Below are 26,773 nucleotides of genomic sequence, written 5' to 3' on the forward strand. Positions count from 1 at the left end.
ATACAATTCTCTCAATTTTATCTTCATACGTTTCATCATATTCTTGAGACGTTCTTTCTGGCTTCGTGCTGCACATTTAAAACGTCGAATAATGTTATAAATGACGCTAGAATTTGTCCTCCGTCCATTATTTTTATAAATATCGACCGATTTACAAGAAGAGATAGGCCGGTATTCATAGTCGAATCTTCTATTCAAGACCGTTTTGAATTTATCTAAAGATACTGTACGGAACATTTCATTGGCTACGGAGTATCTAAAGATGATCTTGAGACGGTCTTGAATATAAGATCTGACTATGAATACCGGCCATAGACTTGTCACTCCGAAAACATGTGACTTTATCTGGACTAAAAACCTAACCTAACCTGACCTAATCTGTTTTGAGATAGATCGGTGTAAACAGGGAGGTATCAAATGTTCAGTCCGCACCACCTTGACGCGCGTACCAACCGATTTAACGGTGTAAAGGGGGTCATAGGCCGGTATTCATAGTCGATTCTTATTTCAAAATCATCTTAAGTATTGTCTTAAGAGGCTAATACGGCTCTGTGATTGGTTAAAAACACATTAAGAGTATACTTAAGACGATCTTAAATATAAGAACAGACTATGAATACCGGCCATAGATTCAAGCGAGAGCGCGCGAAAGCGGCGGCAGGAGAAGCCGCCGCGGGGCCACTCGTCGGTCCTAGGGATCGTCCGTACCGACCGACGGGAGTAGCGCGCGCGAGGTGGTGCGCGGCCGCGCCGCTAGGGCGGCCGCACGGTCGCCGCGAGGCCAGTCGATGTCCGACGAGTCCGCCGACGATTGCGGGGTCCCTACGCGAAACGTTACGCGCGCACCGTGTGCCCCGTTGGTGGCCGTGATTCATGTGTCGCGAGTATCGCCGTTCGTCGCTCGCGAATAGTGACGGATACCCGGTGCAGCTGCTGCTAACGGCGGCGGAGTTGCTGCTGGCGCAACGACGAGGAGCCTCGTCATCATCGTCACTCGCCGTCGTCGCCGTCGCCGTCGCCGCGCCGCGCTCGTTCCGCTCCACAATTATGTCACGAGGACGACCGCGGCCGCCTCATTGAGACTCTCGTACGCCGTCCGAGTCGAGCCGCGCTCGTGGCGCCGGGAAAACGGGGAGAGCGATCGGCCGCCGCGCAACGGCTTGTTGACAGGACAGGAGCGCGACATTTCCCCTCTCGACCGTGACTCGCTCGACTCCATCGTGTCGGTCCGCTCGCCGTCTCTCTCTCTCTCGCTCTCCAGTCTCTTTCCCCCCCTCCTCCTCTCACGTCTCTCTCGCTCCCTCTCGCGCCTGTGATCCGCGCTCTCCTTCCCCCTTTCTCGCTCTTCCCTTCAATCGTCGAAAGCGCGCACCTTTATCCCTCGCGTAGCCTCCGCGAGTTTCGCCTGTCGGGCCGGAAGGCTAGCGCTCGCCCACGGGAGAGGCGTCGTTAAATGCGCTCGGCCGCGGGGCGGAGGAGGAGGAAGAAGGGGCTACCCGCAGTCGGTCCTCACCACGTTGCCGTTGTCCAGTGATCTCGCGCGGCGTACCAACCACCGTCTCCCAACGCGAGGCGAGGCGAGCGATCCATCGGCTGTTCCCGATACGTAAATGGGTTTCGCCCGCCGCGCTTAGAGAGTCGCAACAGCCTCGCGGGCACCGCGGCTGTGTGCGTGCGCGCTGCGTCTCTGTCTCTCCTCGTGCGCGCGCGCGCGCGTGTGTATTCTGTGTGCGTGTGTGTGTGTGTGTGTTTTTAGTGCGCGCGGCCGTGCACGTTGATGTGCACGCGGCGTCGCGCGCTCGCCCAGGCAGCCTTCACGTCAGGACGGCATTTCTGAGGAGAGGAGTACCTTCGACGCACGCCCCCCCCGAGACCGAGAACCCGACATGATGAAGAGCAGTGCTATGATGAAGAAAGAGAGCAAGATGCGCATACGTGCTTTCCCGGTGAGTAATTCCGCGCCGCGAAATTTCCGCCTGGCCCGCGGCGCGAGGAGAAGGTGGGAGGGAGGGGTAGGCGAGAGGAGAGAGAGAGAGAGGGATGCCCCCTCGGCTCCCTCCCCGCCGCCCCTCGCGTCCACCCGCCGCGCACCGTGTCTTCTCGCGTTCACGCGTGTGAACGGCTTATTTATTTATGCATTCATTCATTTATTTATTTATTTATTTATTTATCCTGCACCCTTGTGCCCGACGCGCGGCGGCGAGAAGATGCAGCCGACAAACGTTATCCCACATAACCTCGACCACTTTTCTCTCATTTTTCTGACTCCTGTCCTCCTCCCCGATCGGAAGATCGTGGAAGAATCTAGCCGTAACCTCCACCTCGGACACTTCTCTCTAATTTTTTGGCTCCTGTCTCCCCGATCCGAGGAAGAATCTAGTCATAACATCGAACACTTCCCTGAGTTTTTGGCTCCTTACCCCCCGATCGGGGGAAGAATCTAGCCATAACCTCGAACACTTTTCCCTGATCTTCTGGCTCCCGTACCCTCGATCGGGGGAAGAATCTAGCCATCATCTCGGACACGGCACGGTCGCAAGTAATCAGGACTCGCGTGCCAATGAAGACCGGCCCGAGTTGTTTATGAATCAACGTCGTGCTAGAGGCGTAAGCTTCAAAATAGATAGTGGGAGCTTTCCAGCGAGCGACACAAGTCGACACAAATGTCGTTCTGTCTTTCTTCGCATTCAATGAATAATAAAGACAGAACGACACTTGTGTCGACTTGTGTCGCTTGCTGGAAAGCTCCCATTGATATGCAGTGTCGGTGTCGCGCCAAGTTTAAAAACTGACATCTCTGACATTTCATCTTTTTCCAGCTCCAAATGGCCCGTGTCCACTTGGTCCAAGTTCTAGCCTCGTGGACATGGGGCCTCAAGAGTCAGGCCCAGTCTACAATGGCCGCGTTCAGCAGACACAACTGTTGAGTGAGCGCTCACTCAACAGTTGTGCCTGCTGAACGTGGCCAATTGAGTTGTCAATCAGAAATATGTCGGTCCGTTCTCCGTTCTGGGGCTCGATTCTCGAATTCGTTCGAGAGAGAAACGTATGCGAAAATTCTGCCCTTACAGAGAAGTCGCAAGTTGATTGACTGTTCGCGTAGCTTTGAGGACCTGTGTCCACGATGCTAGAACTCGGTCCAAGTTCTAGTTTCCAGAAACGTGTGGCCAATCAACTTTCAGCTATTCCATAAAAGCTGCACGTTGATTGGCCACACGTTTTCCCGGAACTAGAAACTTGGACCAAGTCCTAGCGTCGTGGACACAGGCCTTTAGCCAATCGACTTGCAACTTTTCCGCGAGAGCAGAATTCACGCGTATCTCTTCCGAATGAATTCGAGAATCGCACCCCTGACTTCTGACTAACGACTAACAACGCATTGCGGACCGGACCTTAGAAAAAGATATAAAAAAAAGAGGTAAATCGAGCCGAGATTAAAGTTAATCAGCATTGATAGAAGTGGACATTGGACCTCGGTACGAAATAAAAATACGCACGGCGATACATTTATTTCATAAATTACGCCAAACGTATCAATCGTATTTCTCTCGTGCCGAACGTCTTTGTCTAAAGGCCTGTGTCCACGGTGCTAGAACTTGATCCAAGTTCTAGTTCCGAGAAATGTGCAGCCAATGAACTTGCAGCTTTTATGGAATAGCTGCAAGTTGATCTTGAACTTGGACCAAGTTCTAGCATCGTGGACACAGGCCTTAACTCAGTTTGCGACCGCGTATTCTGTACGCTTGTATTCCAACTATCACTTATCGGCGATACTTAAATTGAATAAATATGTTGCTCGCCGAAAGCGCGCATATGTTCCTAAGCACCGTCCGCGCGCGAGACGGACATTGTCGTCAAGAAAAGTAATTGGTGCTTTCCATTTAACGACGCAAGTATCAGTCTGTCTTTCTTCATCATCCAGTGAACACAACAGAGATAGAGGCCCGGTTTTTTACTTTCTGGTTAACTGTTAACCAGAGATTAGTTGACTTTCCATCTTTTTCTATATTATTATCTAAGGCTCGATTTTTTTATTTTCTGATTAACTGTCGACCAGAGATTAGTCGACTCTCCGTCTCTTCTCGGATAATAGCATAGAAAAAGACGGTGAGTCGACTAACTTCTGGTTAACAGTTAACCAGAAAATGAAGAACCGAGCCCTAAGAAGAGACTGGTAGGCCTGATTTTTTTCTTTTCATTTTCTGGTCGATTGTTAACCAGAAGTTAATCATCGACTCTCTAAGGCCCGGTTTTTCATTTTCTGGTCAACCGTTAACCAGAAGAGACAGAGAATCGACTAAACCCCCTCCTCTGGTTAACAATTAACCAGAAAATGAAAAACCGGGCCTATCTCTGCTCAGATAATAATACAAAAAAAAAGACGGAGAGTCGACTAACCTCTGGTTAACATTTAACCAGAAAAGGGAAAACCGGGCGAAAGTGATACTCGCGCCGGTAAATGGGAAGCACCGACTAGCAATGGTTACCATAGTAGCGTGGGGGGGACAGTTGTGATAAGGTGCAGCTGGATAACCATGTTAAATTTTTAACGTCACGTTTTGCCGTTCGTCAAATTCGCAATGCCAGAAACACCTTGTTCTTCAGTGCCGAATAGCGTAAATAAAGTTAAATATCGCCAGCAACTTTTCTCAACAGATTGGCGCGCGTGATATTAACAAGAGTCCGTACGCGCAAACGGTTTCTGTTTAATACAAATAACGGGTTGTATACGTAGAAACGTGTCCCTTTCCCAACCCGGCTGCTCTTCGTTTTTGCGAAAGTCCGCGCAAGAGAGGGATTTATTTCCAAAGTACATGTTTTTATATGTTTAATCGAAAGCTTGTCTCTGGTAAACGAATCCTTTATCGTAATGTGAATATAACGAATAGTGTGGATCTAATTCGAAAGTCTTACCTCGCTTCAAATTCAATAGCAAAGGATCTGCAGTTGCACGATTAGATCTGCACAGTTCCATTAAGTTTCATTTCATCGGCAGGTTAGACTTGCTCGCACCGTTCAATGTCTACGTGGTAAACTATGTTCACTTAACATATCATGTAACATAAATATTGTACATTTAAGGCGATTTCTTTGGCGACTGTTTGGTTCGTATTTAATTTAATTTGTTGCAATGAGAGACGCAGCGAAAGAAAGAGCAATGCAAAAAGATCGAAAGCATAAGGTGAGGCACCAACAAGGTTGTTGTTACAAAGTCTACCTGCTGAAGTTTGATACAAAGTGTACCAGAGTGTACACTCAGCGTCCTGAGTGCCTTTACACCTGAAGAAAGACGCTAAAGATGTCCAATAGGCAGATTTATTTTAATAAACTGAACTTTCTGTCGCAATACATCGAACTCGACGGCTATTTTCAGGTGTAAAGGCACTTATGACGCCCAGTGTGCACTGGTACAACTTCGGTACACGTACCAAATGATCGCCAAAAGCCGCCTTTAATAAGTGCCATTGAAAGTATGATAAAAAGAAACAAGTGATTCTGTCTTTCTCTCCCCAAGATTCCATTCGTAAATGTATGTGCATTTTCATGATCAAGGTTATGACAAAGCAAAACGTGCGAGCGAAACCTGTACAGAGATACAAAGCAGAACTGTAGAAAACGAAACAGAATGATGGATTATCAAAATGAAGATTACGATCTGCAGCAAGGCGGCAGAACGATCGCGCCGATTCCTGCGCCGGGATTAATATACAAAAACAATCCCCTCATAATTCGTAACACTCTTGTGAGAATTGTTATCTGTTGTATTGGTTGCTATGCTTATGCAGTGAGCATGAGTTAACATTCTTCCCCGAGGGATTGCATTCGCGTTCGTTTAATGTGTACTTAGTATTTGCAACTACGTTATTGTAAATTAAACACGGTCTTGTAAAAAGTCAAACGGACACGTGCATGTCTCAAGGACGTATTTCAGACATGCGTGCTGTATGGGAAGCAAATCAAATTCTTCGGGTTGCCGCACGGGGAGGATTTTCCCTTAAAATTTACCCCGAAAATTACGTAATCGTGAGACAACGTGGCGTTTTGAAGAGCTCTATGAGAGTTTGTGAAAATTTTACCATACATTTCACTAGTAATTTTACTTGGTATGTATTTTTATAAAATTTAAAAAAAACTCGCGTGAAATCCTACGAAAGGTCACGTCCCACGATTACACGATTTTCAGGATAAATTTTAAGAAAAAAATTCTCCGTGCAGTATTAATTGTCAAATTTAGTATTGACCGACCGCGAAGTTTGTTGAAGAAAAACGCACTTGGCGAGACCGATTAATACTAAACACAGGTTTTGTTCAAGTTAAAGTTAATAGAGACAATAGAAAAGGTCTTATTTAGTCGCCAGCCAATTAAAAGAACCATAAACACTCTGTTTTCGCAGACAACTATGGATGAGAAGTATGTAGAGAGCATCTGGACCTTACTGAAGAGTGCTATTCAAGAGATACAGAAGAAAAATAACTCTGGCCTCAGCTTCGAAGAACTTTATCGCAATGCTTACACGATGGTGCTCCACAAGTACGGCGAACGATTATACACAGGACTGAAAGAGGTCGTAACGCAGCATCTCGAAAACAAAGTGCGAGATGACGTTCTTCGTTCCCTGAACAATAACTTCCTGCAAACCTTGAATCTAGCGTGGAACGATCATCAAACGTCGATGGTGATGATCAGGGATATCTTGATGTACATGGACCGAGTGTACGTTCAACAGAACGATGTAGACAATGTGTATAATCTTGGATTAATTATTTTTCGAGATCAGGTAATTTTCACGCACGTTTTAATCCTGTATAACTAACTTTGGGTACGTAGAAGCTTTCTAGCGCGGTGAAACAGTACTTTCTTTACACGACTGTGGATTTTGCAGCGTTAAGCCGCCGTGACTTTTCTTCTTATGCGTAATGTTTGACAAGTTCCTTATTAATTTCAGGTGGTCAGATATGGATGCGTCAGAGATCATTTGCGGGAAACATTATTAGGTATGGTCGCGAGGGAAAGAAGGGGAGAGGTTGTAGATCGTAGCGCTATAAAAAATGCCTGCCAAATGTTAATGCTACTTGGAATTAACAATCGCCAAGTTTACGAGGAGGATTTTGAAAGGCCTTTTTTACAACAGAGTGCTGAGTTTTATAGAGTGAGTGCCCGATAATGAGATACACCCGCGATACTCTTTTGCGCGTATCCGTGTGTAACCGCCCACGATTTACTTCAGATGGAATCTCAAAAGTTTCTGGCGGAAAACAGCGCATCGGTATACATAAAGAAGGTTGAAGCTAGAATCTGCGAGGAGTCCGAAAGAGCGAAACACTATTTAGACGAGTCCACCGAGTCACGGATAGTAGAGGTTGTAGAAGAAGAGTTAATCAAAATACACATGAAAACCATTGTCGAGGTTCGTTCGTCTACTTATGATCTGGGTTATATTGGTGGACGCGATTGAACTGGGTTTGTATATTGTGTGTTATACCATGTTTCTGTGCTCGACAGATGGAGAACAGTGGTGTAGTGCACATGCTCAAAAATCAGAAAACAGAAGACCTTGGTTGTATGTATAAACTATTTTCGAGAGTGTCGGACGGGTTGCGCACTGTGTGCGACTGTGTATCTCAGTTTCTTAGGGAACAGGGTCGCGCGTTAGTGCAAGAGGAGCACGAATCAACCACAAATGCCGTTCTTTACGTCCAAAACTTGTTAGATCTAAAGGATCGCTTTGATCATTTTCTACATTATTCTTTCAATAACGACAAGAATTACAAACAGATGATAGCGTCGGATTTTGAATACTTCCTTAACTTAAATCCCAAGAGCCCGGAGTATCTGTCGCTATTTATCGACGACAAATTGAAGAAGGGTGTCAAAGGAGTTAGTATTGTGCACATAATTGCAATGTTACGTATCGCGTGACTTTCGATACATGAATATACTTGGTTCTAGATGACAGAGCAGGAGATTGAAGGGATCCTAGATAAAACTATGGTTTTATTCCGTTTCTTACAAGAAAAGGATGTATTTGAACGGTACTATAAACAACATTTAGCCAAACGATTATTGTTGAATAAATCTGTTTCAGACGATAGTGAAAAGAATATGATTTCCAAACTTAAGGTGAGAACCAAGTGATTTTCCAGACCAAAGTTATTTTGTCCCTATCAGTATTGCTTGCATTCTTATGTTTAAAAAAAAGTTAATAATATACATTGTTCATTATCCTTTTTTTTTAGACTGAATGTGGATGTCAGTTCACATCAAAGTTGGAAGGCATGTTTAAAGATATAACAGTCAGCAACACTATTATGGATGAATTTAAGGATCATGTTCTTACATCTGGCGTAAGTAACAAGATAATATAATAAAGTGTAGTAGACCAGTTAACAGAAGAGAATATAGCAAAAGATATATTTTGTTACGCGATACGTCTTGAATGTTCCTACACATAATTTTAATATTAAAATTTGGTATCAACAGCTGCGAACTATAAATTATCGCGCAACCAGAGTCACAAGCAAGATTTGTTAACACTTAATTTTCTGATTACGTTTAATTATTAAACATTATTTTAAAAGACATTTTGTGAAGTTAATATTCATGTACGTGCCATAGATTATTTAATGTTTTACCTGTATTTTTCATAAAGACAAATCTGCATGGCGTGGATATAAGTGTCCGGGTGCTCACAACTGGTTTCTGGCCGACGCAATCAGCCACTCCAAAATGCAGTATGCCTACTGCTCCGCGTGATGCCTTCGATGCCTTCCGGCGCTTCTACCTAGCTAAACATAGCGGTCGACAATTAACGCTACAACCACAATTAGGTAAGTTATTGGTCTTTACATCTTCATCAATGACCGTTTTTACTCAAACATTTAATAGTAATGAGCTAAATGATGAAAATTTGCGCAGGTTCCGCTGATCTGAACGCTGTATTCTACGGACCACGAAGAGAAGAGAATAATTGCGGGGGCTTGGACACTCCGTCGTCTTCGAGTTCTATTGGGAATGGCAGCGCGAGCAGTGGCTTAGTGAGCCAACGAAGCAGCCTGTGTAGTACACCACGAAAGCACATAATACAAGTTTCCACTTACCAAATGTGTGTGTTAATGCTGTTCAATAAGAGAGAAAGGTTAACGTATGAGGTTAGTTATGTTATATCAGTTTAACCAGCTAATTAAGCATATTTACATGTTGTTACACAAAGAATCAAAATGTTTGTAATTTTATATATGTATGAATATTGCGTAGGAAATTCAAGGTGAAACCGATATTCCAGAGAGGGATTTGGTCAGAGCGTTACAATCTCTTGCCATGGGTAAAGCTACACAGAGAATTTTACTTAAACACCCTCGTACGAAGGAAATCGAATCTACGAACTGTTTCTGTGTGAACGACAGTTTTACCAGTAAATTACATAGGTATTATCAGATACCTATATATATATTTTTCTGAAATAAATAATATATGTGACGTAAATAAGCATCTTTTATCGAATATTTGTATTGCTTTGTTAAGAGTGAAGATCCAGACCGTGGCAGCGAAGGGAGAATCCGAACCTGAGAGAAGAGAGACGCGCAACAAAGTCGATGAAGACCGGAAGCACGAGATCGAAGCAGCCATCGTACGAATTATGAAAGCACGAAAGCGTATGCCTGTATGTAACTTGGAACTTTTTACAAGTAGTACAAGTTCTTTCAAACTGAGAATAATTTGTCCATTGATACGTATTTCGCAAACGTAGAGAAATATTCTTTCACCCGAGATAAGTTGTAATACTGTGTGGAATGTATAGAGCATAATCAATTAATGTTCTCTTTTACTAGCATAACATACTGGTAACAGAAGTGACAGAACAGTTAAGAGGTCGATTTTTGCCTTCACCTGTAATAATTAAGAAACGTATCGAAGGCTTAATTGAACGAGAATACTTGGCCCGTACACCGGAAGATCGGTATGTAACGCATTGCCAGTACTTACTACAGAAATATAAACTAACGATGTTGCTCTGCGATTTGCAGGAAGGTGTACACATACGTTGCTTAATGCTGAATACAATATTGGATGTGTACAAACATGTAAGTAATTTGTAATAATATATCCTCTTACTACACATTAATGATTCTTCATATTTTATTCACCGAATCACTATCATTTGTAGCGTCATTATTGTTATTCTTCTCGTTACTATCTTATTTCTCGGTTGTGAATTTATATCCAAGGGATATTCCATGCCAACAAGAAAATATATTTCCAGAGACTTAAAATATTCTGATAACCATTGATGCTTATTTAGCTTTAAATTTACAATGTATGATGTTCTTTGCAGGAGTGTATGATTGGGAAATTTATCGAAAATGGTAAGCTGTCGATTACGGCTGACGTTGCAAATATATATTAAAAATAAATAGAAATGGGCCATTATTGAGTGCTGAAGCTGTAAGATGGTGTATTACGTTTATAAAATATCCATTATAAAATATTTGATTTGAATTAGACATTTTATACGCTTGTTATCATGGAACATCTCTGTAATTGAAATGAATGGCAAGATATTCTTTTGATAATTGACTAGTTTGGTGGAAAAGGTCGACGTGTCAAAGAAATTTTGCACTTATTGTTACATCTAAATCAGGGAGGCATTAATTTTTTGTTGTTAATAATTAACGAAGATATTGTATCTGCGCTTCAACTCCACATTTCAATTACATGTGCATTTGTTTAACATACACTTGTATTACAATACACCTGTAATACATGTGAGTACTCATTATAATAAATATGTATTCTAAATTAGAGAGATTTTAGTTAATGTACGTTTCTAATGATGCAAAATACAGTTAAGTTACTGAAGACGATTCGCATTGATAATATTGCAATTAGGAACTTTTCTACACTTGTAAGACTGTGATTGTCTATGATAACATAAATATTATCTGAATATACCGTGAATTTAGGAAGAAAAATGGTACATTTACATATAGTTTTATTTACGTTGATGTCTATCAATTATATATGTAAATAAGTGATGTGAATGTATTATTAAGAATATACTTGTCTCATTTCCAACAACTCAATATTATTTTTCAAGTCTGCACTCCACATCCCTAAATACAAATCATGTTTATCTTCTTATATAATATATATACACATGACTCGTAATACATAATGCATACGTTAATTTTCATCTGCTAAGTCTAATTTTGAACATATAGATATGTTTTTACATTATATTTTGTATTTATATAAATATATAATTTGAATTCATATAGTAATAAACATACATGCTCTCGAATGTAGACGAACGCTTAACAGCTTCCGCCTCTTCCACCTAGCTTCTCAATCATTTCATTGCAACTCGGTCCAGTACTAACTGTTTACAACACAAAATATTTATTATAGTATGCCAAAAGTGGGATCTACGAATCTGTAAGAGATGCAGAATTTGTTAACCGGATAAAATGTGCGCATGAGATTAAATAAAGGTGAAGACTCTTAATAAAATGCAGTTCAATTCAAACGTGTATTGCACAATTTCACGTTGTAGTGAAGAAAAGCGAGTTATTGGTGTCGTGTTTTTATTTGTATTTTCTCTTTATTGATTAAGATGAAGTTTTAATATTTAAATGAAGATTTCTCCTTTTTTTTCTTACACAGAACCGAATAAAATTAAAATGTTACAACAGCACTTATTATTCCTGGAACATTCACCCTGATACATTAATTTTTTTTATACAAAGTTTAACACGCTAAAATACAAAATACCCAGTTTACCCTAAAAAATTACTCTTGCGAAGTTTTACATATAGATATGTGTAAAACTGCATATACATATATACACACACACACTATATATCAGAATAACAGCCAAACAGCATATATGTAATGTATATTTGTAATACTAAAAATAAATGCTGAAGTTATTCCTACGATTTAACAATGAAACCATAAGCTTATTCGTTGAGAATATATCCATACATTTACACTATAATAACTGTATAAAGTTTTTACGTAAGTAATAATATCCTATACGATGAACAGTGTCCAATTAATTTTCTTATAGTCTTTGAGCTACATTACTGATCATAATGATTAATGTTGCTTCAGTATGTTTTATTGTCCCGAGAAATTTGAATAAATACAGGGCAAAGGTTAAACAATTAAAATATGATTTTGTTACTTTCATAATTATAGAAACATAAAAATAAATTGTTCAACATGTATCTTCACAATATTAAATATTTTAATTTCAACAAAAAAAATTTCTCGTCTAGCGATTTCAATTTTTATAGCATTTTGCTAAACAACTATTTATCTATATGTGCTGTTAAGAGATAAATGTGAAAATTTCACTAGTATTTCGTGTCATTTTCAAAATATTGCCATAAATTTCTGCACAAGTATAAATCGCAGATTAAAATGCAAATGATATTTCATGTAATCATGAAGATTTTACGAATTCTTATTAAAGTATATTGAATAGGAGAAATAATTTTAATCACGTTTATATCAAAATATATAACTTACTAATCTTGAAATATTGTATTTCTTAATTTTATACAAGTATTCAATAAACACAGCACACATAGTATAAAGAAGACATTTCATATTCTAGTAATTGGAGCTTTTGTCAATATTTCATATATTACGTTATATTTGTATAGCTATTATATTACATATATACTTAATGGATAGAGAGTTGTAATAACTGTTTTGCCTATTTAAATATATTATCAGGCCATATAAAAAGAATATTCACACAATTCTCATGTAACATTAGCCTTTAAGCCCATTAGGAAAATCAGAAACTGCAGCAATCAAATGGAAAGAAAAATGACTAGGACTCCTTTCCAGTGATTTCGACCATGTCGTAACCTTGTTGATTATTCTTTTTATAATTTAAATGACATTTGAAAAAAAGTTCAATGTTTTTACTCTTGATTTTTGTTTTTCGGTAATCATCACGAAACGTGTCGGAGAATGCTGTAAATAAATTTGATAATTGTATCAAATTTTATATTAAAGCATTTTAAGATAGTTCTGTACAGGATACAAAATAAAATCTGCAAACACCTTGTGAAGAAAATTTATATTGCATTTAGATATTGAAAAGTGGGGTCAAAAATAAAAACGGTTTACAATCTGGAATCGGTCGACGAAAAATGTTAAATTATATATTCGCTACATTATTAAAAAATTGTATATCGCACGACGATCTCTGTTTAAAAAAAAATTGAAAATTGAGAGCAAACGTTCCTCGTTTTTATTACTTGTAATCTTAATATTAATAACAGTTATAAAGCAGTAGCTATAAATTCGAAATGCAATTATAAATTAACATCTTAAACGACATTGGAAATTATACGTACTTTAATACATACTGTATTACATACGCTGCTACATCTGACAAACATGACGTCTCTATGCTGAACCGTTTTCGTCATCGTATACATTCCTACAGGATCAAGCTGGAATGTAACGATTCTCGATGATAAATCAAAGTATAATTGCATATGACTTCAAGTATAAATTGTATACAATATGATACAGTTATTTATTATATATAATTATGCAATTTATGTACTTAATAATGCAATTTACTGTACTCTGAAAAGTTCATCCCACTTCTTATAAACATTACAATTTGCGTATATTCATATCGTCGGTGTTAACCAATACTGTACAGAGTCATCTCAACTCGAATCTGTGAGATTTCACGGGGATTAACAGACAGGTATACATTGGCTCGAGTTTAAATCAGCTGACGGGCGGCAGGCATCGTGGTGGTGATGGTAAGTAAAGCTAATCATTCGGGGTTATTCGTTAGAAGATGATGATTCCCGCCTCTTCTCGGCATGCTTTTTCGTAAATTCTTCGGCATTTTTTAAAAACTTTTTTCTATCCTTCAGAAATTCCTCAGCTAAATCCGCTCTCAAGGGATGCTCGGGCTCGGGATCATTCACTAATGCTATCAAAGCTTGGATCACTGCAAGCGTAAATGGCACATTTTTAACTAGAAATATCCCGCTTTGTCTCGAGAAAGAAGCGCGATTAAAATTCATGTTCGCTGCCTTTGGAATATCAAGTTTTGCACGCTGACAGTTACAATTGCACTGAAAAATACAAAAGAGCCGTGGAGTGAAACGCAGACTGACCTTGGTCCGTCTTCGTAGCAGGCTTCCAATTTTCCGCGCTTATAATTGGCAAACATATCTGTCCTTTTTCGTCTACATTTGGATGATATATCTTTGTTTTAAAATTTATTCTTGGCGGTTTGAAGGGGTATTCTGCGGGAAAATTGATTTCGATGCGAAACGCACCTTTATTATAAGGTGGATTATCCTGTGGAAGAAAGCACCTTATGTCTTCACTGGTAAACTAACATACGTTAAGTCTCGTGTCCGCGCTGCTCGATCCGGGAAACGTGTGGCCGACGCAATTGCCGGTTTTCCGTAAAAGCTGCGAGTCGACTGGCGATACACACGTCTCTCGGATCGAGCTGCGTGGACGCGAGGCCGCATCGAAGAAAATCACAGCAGTATCACGTATGCAAAATACGTCACGATAAGAACATCCTATGCATACTCTTTTAAGCGATAAACAATGTTTCCAACAATATTCACTACGTAAAATAGAACAGTTGCGATGAATTTTATCCACAGGAATCTACGAGTTGCACAATTTATATAATTACATTCTTGCAGCAAACTTACTGCACGTCCAGTACTTACACGTCGCTAATCAAGCGCGTCGAGCAAACTTTCGTACACGCATTTAAATAAGCTGCCGATACCAGCGTATCGCGGAACACCGTGGGAGTTCGGCATTAGAAAGTGACTCCCATACGAAGGATAAAAACAGATTTGAACGTACATTCATGTAACGTACCGTTGAACGGCCACATTTTTATCTAATTTCCCTCCTCTCTCTCAAGAACGTTTGTCTCACCTCGGGTGTGAAGGAAACGCACTCCTGAGAGAGAAATTGGACGAGTCACGACCCGCGCGCGCGCGCGCGCGCGCGCCGTATTCTAGGTTACGTACCCCCCGCGGTACCCGCGGGGAATCAACGACACGACGACGAGGACGTCGACGTACCGGCAATATCAGGCCCTGCCAGGTGAGGATATTGGACTCGTCTACTTGGATATTTGTGAAGTTCTTCATCGCCGACGCCCTGAGGTCGCCGAGTTCCTGGAAAAAGCCGTAGGCTGAGAATGGTCGGCGGAGCCGCGGTCAGGTCGCGCGGAGTCCCGAGGCCGCGCTCGGGACGGACGCGGGTGGCCGTCCGCGGGGAAGGCGGCGCGCGCGACTAGGCGCGGAGCGGATCCCGGGGCGCGGGCCGACCCCGCGCCCCGAACTGCCGGCGGCATCGCCGAGCGGCCCGCGGCACGAGACGGCGATTCTCGCGGCGGGGTGGCCCTCGCACGTCAGCGACGAGGCCGAGTGACGTGCGCGAGGGCCCGCTGCCGCCGAGGGCGCCGAGCGACACGCGCGCGAGAAGGAGCGTGTCGGAGCGCGCGCGGCGACGACGGCGACGACCTCGCCGCTAGCCGGGCCACCGGTCCCCCCCCCGTCGACGTCGGCGACTCACCGCGGATTCACGGCTACCTCGAATTTACCTTTTGCAATCTCCTCGTAGCAGCCATTTTGAAAATAAATTCCACCAAAAGCAGCAAAACTTGCCGAGTCCGCCGCCAGTGCGCGTCTCCCGCATCAAGAGATTTCCCAGGGCGCTCGTCCCCCCCGGAGGATGATAATTCCCCGCGCCCGGCGCTCGGGTTTCCTGGGTGAGGGAAAAGATGGCGGCGCGGCGGGCGCGACGATCGGTCACGCGCGGCGGCGCGAGGTGCAGTTGCGCGAGGTGCAGTTGCCCGCGGTTACCCACGGCCGCTCGGCTCGAGGAGCCGAGAGACGCGCCGCGATCGACGCGCGCGTCGCGTGTCCCGGGATCTGCGCGAGAGCCTTTCGGGGGTAAACACTCGATCGCTCTCTCTATCTCTCTCTTTCACTTTATCTCTCGTCCGAAATTTTCGGAAATACCACTTCGGTTCCCGTGTCGACCGAGTCTACAATTTCTACCCTGTAAATCATGAACGCTCTTGTAGTTTAATTTGCAATGCATCGCTGATTCTAACGAAAAACAATGTTGCTCGCGAAAGAGTCCCAAGACTCCCAAGTAGGACAAGTTAATCGCAATTAAACGTCAATGCGATCACGTTAAAATGATGGATTTCGAGTCGCAAAGTGATCGACGTCAAGATTTACTTTGCAATAAACGATCCATGGCATGTTTTATGATATTCGTGACGTGTATAGTAATATATTATTGCAGATTACACGATCGGTCGTATATTATGTTTATCTTCTATCACTTCGATTTATTTTTAATGTATAATATTTAACTAACTTTGCTTTGTAAAACAAGATCGTTTTTACAACATTTTGATGTCTTGATGTCACAAATAGGTGCTCTCGGTGGGCTGTTTTGACGTCACCATGTCGCATAAAAAATGACCAAAAAACGATGTCATCTTGACGCTTTCACGACCAACACGTTCTACTTGGGATTGATGAGAATTGCGCTCGCTACGTCTAGAGGCAGTCTATTTTATTTAAGCGAGTCAAAACGCTTAACAAGTTAGTCGGCGACGTACGATTGTACAGTGTGTAATGCACATGGCTTATCAACTCGCACAAAGTTGTTTTTCAATTATCGATTGCATAAGTGTTTCTAGACATAGAGGCCTGCATTCCGCATCCTCTTCGATAAAAGCACCTCTACAAGTGGTTTGCAGCCAATCGGAAGACTCGTTAGCCACTTTTAGAGGCGCTTTTATTGATACGAGCCGAAGAGCACATTGCAGTTCAGACCTGAATAAAGAGTTGATGTGCAGCCAAGTACTTTCATCCCTCACAATCAGTTACACCGAAGTGATATTAGAGCATTGTTGCGATTCAAAACATCCAAGCTTGGTCTCTGAAAACCTTCGTCTCTTGAGTTACACGTTATTTATTGTTGCAGCGAACGAGATGCAAGCCAGAAGGTGCACGGCGAGGCGTGTTTAACTATTCCACGCGGCCGAATTAGTGGCGGTCTCTCGTGAGTCGCACAATTATCGTCAAGTTAATAAGTAAGTTTAGCACTGCGGCCGGTTTATAAACTTACATAAAAACTTGGTAGGTAGGTACAGGAGGAGCTCCGCAGGTGGCTCGAGATGAGGGAAGTGCAGTGGCAGAAAAATCTGTACGAGAACTACGGACTGCCCGATAATTACACGGACAGCTCCTTCTTGGAACAGCTGCGTAAGAACATAAAACCGAACAACGTGACGTTGATAGAGGCGATAAGCCTGGGCGCCAGCGTATCCACGAGGCTGAACGTGGTCGTGCTTTTCGTCATCATATTTATTTGGCTGAACAACGAGTGGACGACGCCGAACGTCATCGTAATATCAGGGAGCGTCATGACGGTCCTCGGGTACTTCGCGTACAATATGAAGGTGCCCGATCGACCTGTAAAACCGACGAAGGATCTGTGGACAGTGTTAATATTTCTAACATTTGGCTACGTACTGTCGCCCATTTTGAAGACCTTGACGGAAACGATCAGTACGGATACGATTTATGCCATGACGATATCGATGTTCCTCACCCACTTAATATTCAGCAAGTACGGATCGTCACAGATCTTCCTCACGGACTCCCTGTCCATAACTTCCTCGATCTTCGGCTCGTTGATGCTGGCTTCCAGATTAGCGTCCCCGTTGCACGCCTTCTCGCTCTTAACCGTCTCAGTTCAGTGCTTCGTGCTGTTGCCTTATTTGCTGTCACGGATAAATAATAAAATTATTACATCGGCCGCCCTGACAGTCTGTACCATATATTTGCTTCTCTTTATTTCGCAAACGTTTTCCTACGTTTTTGTTATCGCTATAATATTCCTTGATATTGTCTGTCCACTTTGGTATATCAGGTGCCAGAAGTACAAAGATAACATTTACGGCCCTTGGGACGAGGCAATAATCGCCTCTTGAATAGAAAGCGTTAGATTTCTTTAAGAGTATTAATAACGATTTTAAACTTGCACATATGTATATATGTATAGCAAAAATATAATCCAAAATTGTATATTTGAACTCTTTGAAATACAATATTCTATATTTATCACGTATCTTTACATAGTATCGTTTATGTTATCCATGTAATAAATAATGATTTTACAAGAATATACTTTATTGCGTTGATGTATGTGTCAGATAGAAAAGGAGAATACGGAAGAAATGTTAATATAAATCTATCAACACACTTGGCAGGAGATGCGAGAGAAAAAATGTTTTATGCAATTTTTCCCTCGATTCATTCCCGTACATAGATCAAAATCAGCTCTGCATATCAACCGATCTCTTATCTAATATCGCAAGTGATATCTTTTCGTGTCTCAGTTTTATGCAATTTCTGGTTTTTCTGCTAATCTAAACCAGAATGAGCGTTTAAATAACCGGAAATTCTAAGCGTATAAAAGCGACCTTGTGAAAGAGATCAGTCGATATGGGATTCCAAATAAATTTAATCGATTTCACTATTTTTTTTCACCTCCCTAGTAAATACTGCCTATCTATTACAAAACGACGGCTAACGATAAGTGGAGTATACAAAGTGGAATAAAAAATATGTACCTAAACATAATTGAATCTATGTACGTTTAGAAAACGTTAATTCATTATTTTATAGTTATAAATTGTAACAATCTTTTAATTCGCCTTATAAGGGCTTCGATAAAGCTACGGTCCACTGTCGCGTATTCGCTGTGCGTTGTGTCCAGCAGCTGTGTGATAAAGGTGTCCGTAAATGTAGAAACGAGTCCCTGCTTCAGCTCCGCTAGCGTTTCCAACGAAACCTTCCATTCTATCATGCTCTCGTCGACGCCACCCGAGGTAACTGTGTTTAACATACATGACCAATATATTACAATATTAAATGTTTCATTCAAAGGAATAAGAGCCAAGGCAGGATGTTAAATGTCCAAATAATTTTAATTTCCTTGGCTCTTATTCCTTTGAATCTGTGATTTCACATCAGACCCTTATGAATTAAATGTTTGATTATAAACTACGCGCATAAACATATAATTTGTAATTTAAAAAATTGAATTAGACTTCACTAACCGTGCACTCGTTGAGTTTGCCGCGATATGACCTGCATAGTATAAAAGTCCAAGTGACTCCAAACAATGTACAAAGCATGCTCTATTATAAGAGAGCAATATTTTATACTTTGTCGCTTGTCCTTTATCCAACGATTTAATTTCTGCTCGACGAGCAGTCGTTGTTTCCCTATGTCGAGCTCCACCTCGTTTTCGGACATGTACTGTCAACAAAATCAACCTGTGTTAAGCTTTTAATACGGCGCGTACGCGAGTAGTAAATTCAATTGTAAGATTTAGACGGCACTTACTTTTTTCAATTCCGCTGTACTCATGTCGGTTACCACTTGCGCTTTCTTTATCAGGGAGTCGATGTGCGGTAGCTCAGTGTGCAGCAGATTCGTCACGGAGACCAGCTGCTCGACAATCGTGCCCAAACACACTCCACCAGAGGTGTCCTTTGTCTTGTCCTGTCGTCTTCCAGGCTTCGGCGTTAAATGAGGATCGAACAACACATTCCGTATTTTCTGATCCATGCGACTGTGTTGCATCTGAAATTATTCACTTGTAACGCAATGTACGCACAGTGATGGACAGAATGGTTGCGACACTTTTTTCTTCATCAGTTTAGGAACATGCATTTAGACCGAGGGTTACGTTTCAAAATCTTCCCCGAGGAATATTTTACGCGATGGCCATTCCGAAATCATTTTGAGCGTTTCCGATCTATTTCTCGAGTTCCTAAACTCATTTTTTTTAAAAAGTGTCGCAATTCGGTCCATCACTGTACACAGACAAGTTCACTGAAGATTCTAACTCGAGATTCAAGACCGTCTTAAGATCAACTTTAAATACTCCGCAGCCAATGAAATGTTCCACACAGCATCTTCACATAAATTCAAGACAGTCTTAAATATAAGATCCGAACTATGAATACCGGCCCGAAGTGTCCAGGTATTCCTGCCTGTCTGTGTACAACGATCACGCTTTATGACATTACCTGGTTGCGCGTGTACAGCATGACGTTGGCGACTATCTGAATGCAAGAGATATACTGCTGGTTCGCGTCAGCTTGCTGGTAATTGTGATTTATCGGGATCGACTGCAGCTGAAACTTGTGTAACAACGACAGCATCAACTTCTGCAATCGGTACAGATGCGCTCGCAATTCTCCCATCCCGGTGCTGTTCTCCAAATTGTAATCGTCTATGTTGATTTTCGCCAGTTCCTCGTCCACGAGTTTGTACATGTCTGAAATTATATTTGCCGGATTATATTTATATGAGCCAAATTATAAGAATATAAAAACAGTTCGCGACCAAGAATACAAACCTATATTAGCAGATCTAGATATTACGCCGGTGAGACACGCGATCTCCTTCAGGAAGAGCACGTTGGCGTGCGAGAAGGCGTTTCTCAGGGCCATTTCTACGGTGTCCCGGTGACTCTGCAGAAACCCGCAGACCTGCACGGCGCACGATTGATTCTCCGTGCCCAGAGTGGTGAACAGAGCGTCGCAGAGATACAAAGCCGGTAAGAAAATCTGCTGATAGCGCTGCCCGACGGAAGGTATGAACGAATAATCGCCGTCCTCGAAGCCTAAGTGCACGTCGGGGTGCTGGTCGAACGCGCACATACTGGACATGCAGGACAAGATCTTGTTCTCCAACAGGCTCTCCGCGCCCAGTCTCGTCGACGCCATCCTACAGAAGATCGCCATCTTCGCCTCGTACAGGTACAGGGGCCGCATCGTCTGCGGCTCCGGTTGCAGCATGCATCGCAGCAGACCGTCCGACTCCAGCAGGCTGTCTATCATATGCTTCAAGTAGCCTCTGCTCGCTAAATAGATCATCCACGCGTTATCGTAATCCAATTCCAGGATCTTGTCCAGGCAGGACAGCGCGAGCATCTTGCACACGTCGTGCCCGCCCGTGCAATTGTGGCAGAGGATATCCATCAGCTGATTTCCGAAGCTGTTGATGACCTGGATCGTCGCGTAACGTTGCGAACGTTCCTGCACGGGCATCAGCTTGTTTAACGAACTGTCCAGTTGGCTGATATACATGGAGTCGATTGCGCTCACGTGCTCGGACTTCTCCAAGCCAACGATACTCAGAAAGTTCAGCAGGGCCGCGTAGAGATGCGTCACGACTTTCTGCGAGGACGCGCCGGCGTTTATGATCCACTGTAAAATGTGGCTCAGGATAATCTTCATCATCGTCGTGTTCGACGGCGACGACGGCAGTAACTCGTTGTCCGACTGAATCACGCAGCTGTTTCGCAGGTTCACCAGCAGCATCAGGACCGTTCCGGATACGAGAGTCTTGATCTCGCTCAGAGCCTCGCAGGACGTCATCTTCTGCAGCAGATCGTGCGACAGATTCAACAGGAGATTCTGCCGTTGAGCCACCGGCAGTTGCTGATTCGTCGCGACGGAGAAGAGTATCTCCGTCGTTTGGCACCAGCCCTCCACAAATTTAACAGTCGCGTAAGACAGGACCTTGGTCTGATTCTTCTTCAACGCGTGCGCAAGTATGGACTTCACCTCCTGCTGCATGAGCTTGCGCTGGGTAGCGGTCGCGCTGCTTTGCGTGACCGTCAGTTCCTCGGTGATGAGAGAGTGCAGCTTTCTGATGTCGATGAGCCACGGGCCGCCCATCAACGCGACGGGAATGCTACATTTACCCAGGACCATTTCGATCTGCGACGGATCGAAAAATTCCCACGATTTCGCAGGCTCCAGATACAGCTGGAAGTCGATGTAATGTAGGAGATCCATCAGAAGCTTCTGAGAGGGCACGATCTGATCCTTGTCCTGATTGAAACTCCCCACTAGACGTTGAATCAGGGAGGTCTGCAAGCTCCCGCCGGCGACTCGTAGCTCGATAGCCGCAATTTTCAACAGCCAGGACATGCAGCCGAGCTCGGTCGACCTGTTCGGTGCCTGAAACGGTAATTTGGACAGGTGTCTCTGCACGAAGTCCTGGTTACTCGTGGTACGTAAAAATCTGAGAACAGGCGCCGACGTTTTACTGTTAGCCGCCAACGTGTGGAGATAACAGTAGCAGGCTTCGGTTATCTTGTCGCGGCCGCGCTCGAGGGACTGCTCCAGAATGCCCAGGATGGAGTGCAGGCAAGTGCGCGGAAACCCGAGGATTCCCGGCTGCTGGATCGCGGTCTTCTTGATGTCCTTGGTTATCTCGAAGCCGAGCAAGTAATGTGCGATATTGGGCGCGGGCCGCGTAATACTGTGCATCATCAGGAGTAGAATTCTTTCCTTGCAATTTCCGATCGGCTGCCTGCTCGGCTCGTCCGCTCCGATTATCTCGTCGTCGTCCTCCGGTACACTGTCCGCGTCCAGGCACTCGACGAAGCCGTGCCTGACGTTCGTCGCTAACGTGGAGGTTGCCGTGAACGTCGACAGCAATTCGGAGTCCGCTCCGGGCTCGTTAGTCACGCCGTGAATAACGCCGACCGCCACGAAGGCCTGTTTCGGCAACCACGAGTTGTAAGAAACGTACTTTACGATGCTGATCATGTGATCCGGCTTGCCGGTGCGAGGATTAACTCCGAGCAGCAAACGCGACAGTCCGGTCATGATTTTGTTCACGGACGGTATGGCGGACAACTGCGTCATATAATTGTTCTGCATCTTCAATCCACGCTCCAGTATCTCCAAGCAATAGAGACTGCAGCTCTCGAGATGTCTCTTGCCCGGGAAATAGTCGTAGGTGTCGAAATGATGGCAACCCTCGTCCATGATGAACAGTATCACGTGCAACAGTTCAGAAGTGGTGTGCAGTTGCGTCATCAAATGATATCCTGGAGCCGAATTGACCAAGGTGGACTCGCCGCCCTGCAACTCGACTTTGCAGCCCACGAAATCCTCGACGGTCGGCTCGTACTGCTTTATCAGCTTCGAGAATATCTTCAAGCAGGCTCTCGCCACCTTCCACTTCTCGGCGGGATTTTTGTAAGAGCGAGTGTGGAATCTCAGGAAGACGGTGTTGATGATGAAGTGCAAGTACGGATCGAATCCTGGGTTTCGTTGACCTACGCCCAACAGACGTGGTATCGGGAAATCAGTGAGCACGTCTAATAGCTCTAACATGGCGCGCGTTAACGGGTACTCCTCGTTCCTAGATTCGATCTCTTCTAATTCCGTCTGCACGCCTCTCGGCTGGTAACTGCTCGTTGTCGGTATGGTGGACAGAAACTGAGCGGCCTCCAAGCTCTGCCAAACGGTGGAGGAACTCTCTGGAGATCTGGCCAGGGCCGCGAGAGTCCTCACCAGCACGCCCTTCAACGGTATCGGCATCGCGCAGCTCACCAAGCCGATCAAAGATTGCAAAACTTTCCAACTCGGGTGATCGCATATCGCCACTCTCGACATTTCGTCGTTCTTAGCTATCACTTGGACAACCAACAGCACTGCCTCGAGACCTTTAACTTCCTGAGGCATAATTCCTTTCGGATGGCACCTCTGCCTATACACTGTGTCCTGACTAGGAGGTAATTCCTGCCTTAAATTGTAATAGTATCGGTTTAAGGAATTGAAGAAATGATCCCAGGAAATAGTTGTCGAACCCGATGAACCTATGTAACACAGATACATTTACATAATTTCACTGTCCCAACAACACAAATACATTTTGCTCAAAATAATCGTACTCACCGTTTGGTTTAAAAAAATTAAATGCGTATCTAGCCGCTTGTGGCGACGAGGCGAGAGACGCTATCATCTTCATGTATGGAACGAACAAACCTGCCGGCAATATCTCTCCGGCAAGCCGTATAAATTTAAACAAGGCAACTTGTCTAGACGGCAGGCGACTGATGTACGCGGGAGCCGACACATGAGTCGTGTCGGTATGATGACACCAGTAGTCCATGGCTAAATTTAATTTCAATGGATCTTCCTTGTACAGTTCCGCTATCATCAGCATTAAATATTCGAAATGATTGTCCAGGTTCATCGGAGGTTCGATGCCCTCCTGCTGGAACGCTTGAATCAAGCGCATGGACTCGTCGGCGCGACTGCGTAATTCTTTGATCTTAACGGGCATCAGTAATATAAAGTCGGAAATCAGCGTGTGAAAATAACGGACGTAAAACTCCTCCTGATGTATGTAACTATTCTTAAGTAAAACTTCGGCCATAAAATGGAAAGCTTTGTTAGCCAGAGCGGCTTCCAGTATCTCGTCCTCCGCGTTAATGTTCTGAGACTGAAATTGAGTGGTGGTGGTTTTGATGGTAATCATAGCTATCGCTAAAGCAAACTGTATCACTCCTCGCAAACCAGCACTTTCCCAATTTATGTTAGTGGAAATCAACTTTTGATTCAGTTCCTCCAGCGCTTCCCTTTCCGCTATCAGTGGCATTGAATTAATTAGCTCTGAAATAACGAATTGCAATTATTATAAAAGCTTTACGTCGGCAGGCCGGGAATAATAAAATATATATTATACCTTCGCCGTTTTCGCGACTATGTAAGAAACTAAAATTGAAGGCATTCAAAACGGCCATAATGAGCGCAAGTGTAACTTTGTCAGGTCCCCCTTCGCCAGCCTCGGATTCTACTTGACGCGTTTGCAATATAGATAACAAACGGAACAGAATTATATTCGGAAGAGACGATTGCGCGGACCATAAGTACAAAATATCAGCCAGGTCTTGTCGCGTGTCATTGTATAGTTTCATGACCATCTGATGATGCTTCGCTCCGCCTAATGCCCTATTTTGTTGCAGCAAGTCTTGTTCCTATATAAAATTATTTTCAGCACAATTAATATATTCCCAAATAACTAACAAAGTATAGAAATTGCTAAATATTATCAGCTAATTATCTAAGTCAATAAAATTACATTTTTTACAGCTCTTGATAAAAAAAAACATATATTTCTCCTTATTCTTATTTTTCCTCCCTAGAATACCTTAGTGGGATCCATTTCCTCCAGCAAGGATAAAATCCTATTTAACAGACCATCCTCTTGCAATTTATTCGTATAGTCAGTAATGTGCCTTGTAAGAGCAACCGGTGCATCCACCGCCCAGCTGTGACCAATTCGAGTGTGCACCAAGGTTCTTAATACTGATGTCAGCGCTTTCCTTCCATCGTAATACAGAAGAACAGCAGTTAAGCCGCGGGTTAAACCAGGATGATGCGGCATTTGAAGCTGAGCGGTACAGAGGAGATCCAGCGCCATGAACTCGTTCAAATCATACATGTCCGATATAATGAGCGTCTCGTCCACTAGCTCCTTCGATAACGTTTGGTGACCCAAGCCAGGTAGGGTGATACCATCCGTGACTCCTTTCTTAATTTCTTCTCGGCTCTTGGCATTCTTTGGCTAACGTATAGAAAATGTAATATTAAAGTACACACACATACACACATACATAATATGGAGAGAGAAAGCACCGTAATGTAGTTAACATTATAGCACTTGTACATTTGGAGTAAAATTATAAATGGCCATTTAATAACCAGAATAAAAGAATACTAGCTTACTGGATTCTTTAATATCGTGAGAAAATTCTGTCTGTGATTCCGCAAAGCCTCCGTGAGCTCATGATACTGAGGATCTTGAGTATCGGGGACCGATATCACATACTTCTCAACAAGGCTTTGTAATTCCTTGTACGGGGTCCACATATCTTCCGTTGCGATTACTCTGTCTATATAAAAAGAATACACCCTTTTAAACTCTGACATCGTCATTTATAACTGCATACTAAAATAAATATAATAAATAAGCAAATTAATAAAATTCGTATGGCTCGAATGTGATAAACGCAAATTTGAAGGGATAAAGGGACTAAGAGCCGTGACAGGGTCTTAGTGTCCAAATATTTTATTCTAAATTTATTGCGAAAAAATATCACCTCGGCCAGAATTTGGCTGAAAAGAAATAAAATAAATAACAGCGAAATCTTATCGATACGTGTTTCATATCGTATATGTATGACTATCACATTAAAACTGGTTTTAAAAAATGCATATTGTTTACAAATAAAGCAACCGAGGCAAAAGGCGTGCGATATCACTTCAGCTGACATTTATCTAACTCTAAATTACAGTGTGCCATTGTCTGACTCGATTTCGTGGGATGCCTTCGGAATTTAAGATTTGTTTTTTTTTTCTTATGCAAGGATTTGTTTCAAGATTGACAATGAGAGGTTAAAGTTTGTCGTGTAACAGAGACCACCAGATTGTCCGATATGCGTATCAAGCGGCGTAATTGAAGCGATCAGTCAATGACTAAATCAAGTTGCTAATTATTCACTATTTGATACGTGCATCAAACGGTCGGTGTAAACCAGAGGGTTTACTTGAAGCATCGAGAGGTTAAGTTTGCCGCGTGATAAAAGATACGTGTATATTCGGGTGCTGTTACCTTCGGACATTTTTATTACGTCAAAGACGACAAGCGACAAGTGACAGCTAACGAGACACCGCAATTAAACGCAATGGTGTCGTACAAATCTCACAAAATATAAACACCGGTCGGTAACCGGTCAGTCGGGCGCGGGAACGAGTCATGAGATCTCGCGCATCGTGCATCGTCATTGAAGATAGGACAGCGTGTCGTTTAACAGCTCCTGCACGCAGAACGCGGCAAC

At 43.1% G+C, this 26,773-nt stretch overlaps 4 protein-coding genes across 10 annotated transcripts; 2 read left to right on the forward strand and 2 right to left on the reverse strand.

Annotated features, from left to right (window-relative positions):
- The first annotated feature begins 789 nt into the window (after positions 1-789).
- On the forward strand, positions 790-11,945 carry LOC105566942 (cullin-3). 2 transcript variants are annotated; one of them, XM_012021391.1, is made up of 14 exons: positions 790-1,946; positions 6,396-6,779; positions 6,948-7,151; positions 7,230-7,409; positions 7,505-7,879; positions 7,952-8,122; positions 8,239-8,346; positions 8,652-8,829; positions 8,918-9,150; positions 9,257-9,426; positions 9,524-9,662; positions 9,832-9,959; positions 10,027-10,083; positions 11,408-11,945. In XM_012021391.1, the coding sequence occupies exons 1-13, from the start codon at positions 1,887-1,889 to the stop codon at positions 10,049-10,051; spliced, it is 2,355 nt and encodes a 784-aa protein (XP_011876781.1). In that variant the 5' UTR covers positions 790-1,886; the 3' UTR covers positions 10,052-10,083; positions 11,408-11,945. The 2 variants fall into 2 exon arrangements, with proteins under 2 accessions (XP_011876781.1, XP_011876780.1); XM_012021390.1 differs by lacking the exon at positions 11,408-11,945 and adding an exon at positions 10,335-11,077.
- Positions 11,946-13,245: 1,300 nt separating this feature from the next.
- Positions 13,246-15,734, reverse strand: LOC105566945 (ubiquitin-conjugating enzyme E2 L3). Of its 2 annotated transcripts, none has more exons than XM_012021398.1 (4): positions 15,627-15,734; positions 15,103-15,198; positions 14,161-14,347; positions 13,246-13,991 (listed from the first exon to the last, which is right to left on the reverse strand). In XM_012021398.1, exons 1-4 carry the CDS (start codon positions 15,651-15,653, stop codon positions 13,822-13,824), a joined length of 480 nt encoding a protein of 159 aa, XP_011876788.1. In that variant the 5' UTR covers positions 15,654-15,734; the 3' UTR covers positions 13,246-13,821. The 2 variants fall into 2 exon arrangements, with proteins under 2 accessions (XP_011876788.1, XP_011876789.1); XM_012021399.1 differs by having other exon boundaries at positions 15,599-15,633.
- A 149-nt stretch (positions 15,735-15,883) lies between these two features.
- On the forward strand, positions 15,884-18,235 carry LOC105566944 (phosphatidylinositol N-acetylglucosaminyltransferase subunit C). Of its 5 annotated transcripts, none has more exons than XM_012021393.1 (3): positions 15,884-15,978; positions 17,030-17,107; positions 17,189-18,235. In XM_012021393.1, exon 3 carries the CDS (start codon positions 17,223-17,225, stop codon positions 18,039-18,041), a length of 819 nt encoding a protein of 272 aa, XP_011876783.1. In that variant the 5' UTR covers positions 15,884-15,978; positions 17,030-17,107; positions 17,189-17,222; the 3' UTR covers positions 18,042-18,235. The 5 variants fall into 5 exon arrangements, with proteins under 5 accessions (XP_011876783.1, XP_011876785.1, XP_011876784.1 ...); XM_012021395.1 differs by lacking the exon at positions 15,884-15,978 and adding an exon at positions 16,007-16,089; XM_012021394.1 differs by lacking the exon at positions 15,884-15,978 and adding an exon at positions 16,479-16,644.
- Positions 18,152-26,539, reverse strand: LOC105566943 (nuclear pore complex protein Nup205-like). Its single transcript, XM_012021392.1, has 9 exons — positions 25,662-26,539; positions 25,084-25,500; positions 24,619-24,910; positions 23,826-24,545; positions 20,483-23,746; positions 20,151-20,401; positions 19,462-19,701; positions 19,173-19,374; positions 18,152-18,945 (listed from the first exon to the last, which is right to left on the reverse strand). The coding sequence occupies exons 1-9, from the start codon at positions 25,869-25,871 to the stop codon at positions 18,728-18,730; spliced, it is 5,814 nt and encodes a 1,937-aa protein (XP_011876782.1). The 5' UTR covers positions 25,872-26,539; the 3' UTR covers positions 18,152-18,727.
- Positions 26,540-26,773: the final 234 nt, after the last annotated feature.

This window comes from Vollenhovia emeryi, unplaced genomic scaffold, assembly GCF_000949405.1.
Source record: "Vollenhovia emeryi isolate VEMERY1.0 unplaced genomic scaffold, V.emery_V1.0 DF939141.1, whole genome shotgun sequence".
NCBI lineage: Eukaryota > Metazoa > Arthropoda > Insecta > Hymenoptera > Formicidae > Vollenhovia > Vollenhovia emeryi.

Bases quoted from the DNA above. Each gene is read 5' to 3' on its own strand.
- LOC105566942 (XM_012021391.1), top strand. From the start codon at position 1,887: ATGATGAAGAGCAGTGCTATGATGAAGAAAGAGAGCAAGATGCGCATA. The intron at 1,947-6,395 runs GTGAGTAATTCC...CTGTTTTCGCAG, and splicing joins TGCGCATACGTGCTTTCCCG to ACAACTATGGATGAGAAGTA. The intron at 8,830-8,917 runs GTAAGTTATTGG...AAATTTGCGCAG, and splicing joins AACGCTACAACCACAATTAG to GTTCCGCTGATCTGAACGCT.
- LOC105566945 (XM_012021398.1), bottom strand. From the start codon at position 15,653: ATGGCTGCTACGAGGAGATTGCAAAAG. The intron at 14,348-15,102 runs GTACGTCGACGT...TTTCTTCCACAG, and splicing joins GGCAGGGCCTGATATTGCCG to GATAATCCACCTTATAATAA. The intron at 13,992-14,160 runs GTCAGTCTGCGT...TTACGCTTGCAG, and splicing joins TGCTACGAAGACGGACCAAG to TGATCCAAGCTTTGATAGCA.
- LOC105566944 (XM_012021393.1), top strand. From the start codon at position 17,223: ATGAGGGAAGTGCAGTGGCAGAAAAATCTGTACGAGAACTACGGACTG.
- LOC105566943 (XM_012021392.1), bottom strand. From the start codon at position 25,871: ATGACGATGTCAGAGTTTAAAAGGGTGTATTCTTTTTATATAGACAGA. The intron at 24,911-25,083 runs GTATTCTAGGGA...AATTTTATATAG, and splicing joins AGGAAATGGATCCCACTAAG to GAACAAGACTTGCTGCAACA. The intron at 23,747-23,825 runs GTGAGTACGATT...TGTGTTACATAG, and splicing joins TAATTTTTTTAAACCAAACG to GTTCATCGGGTTCGACAACT.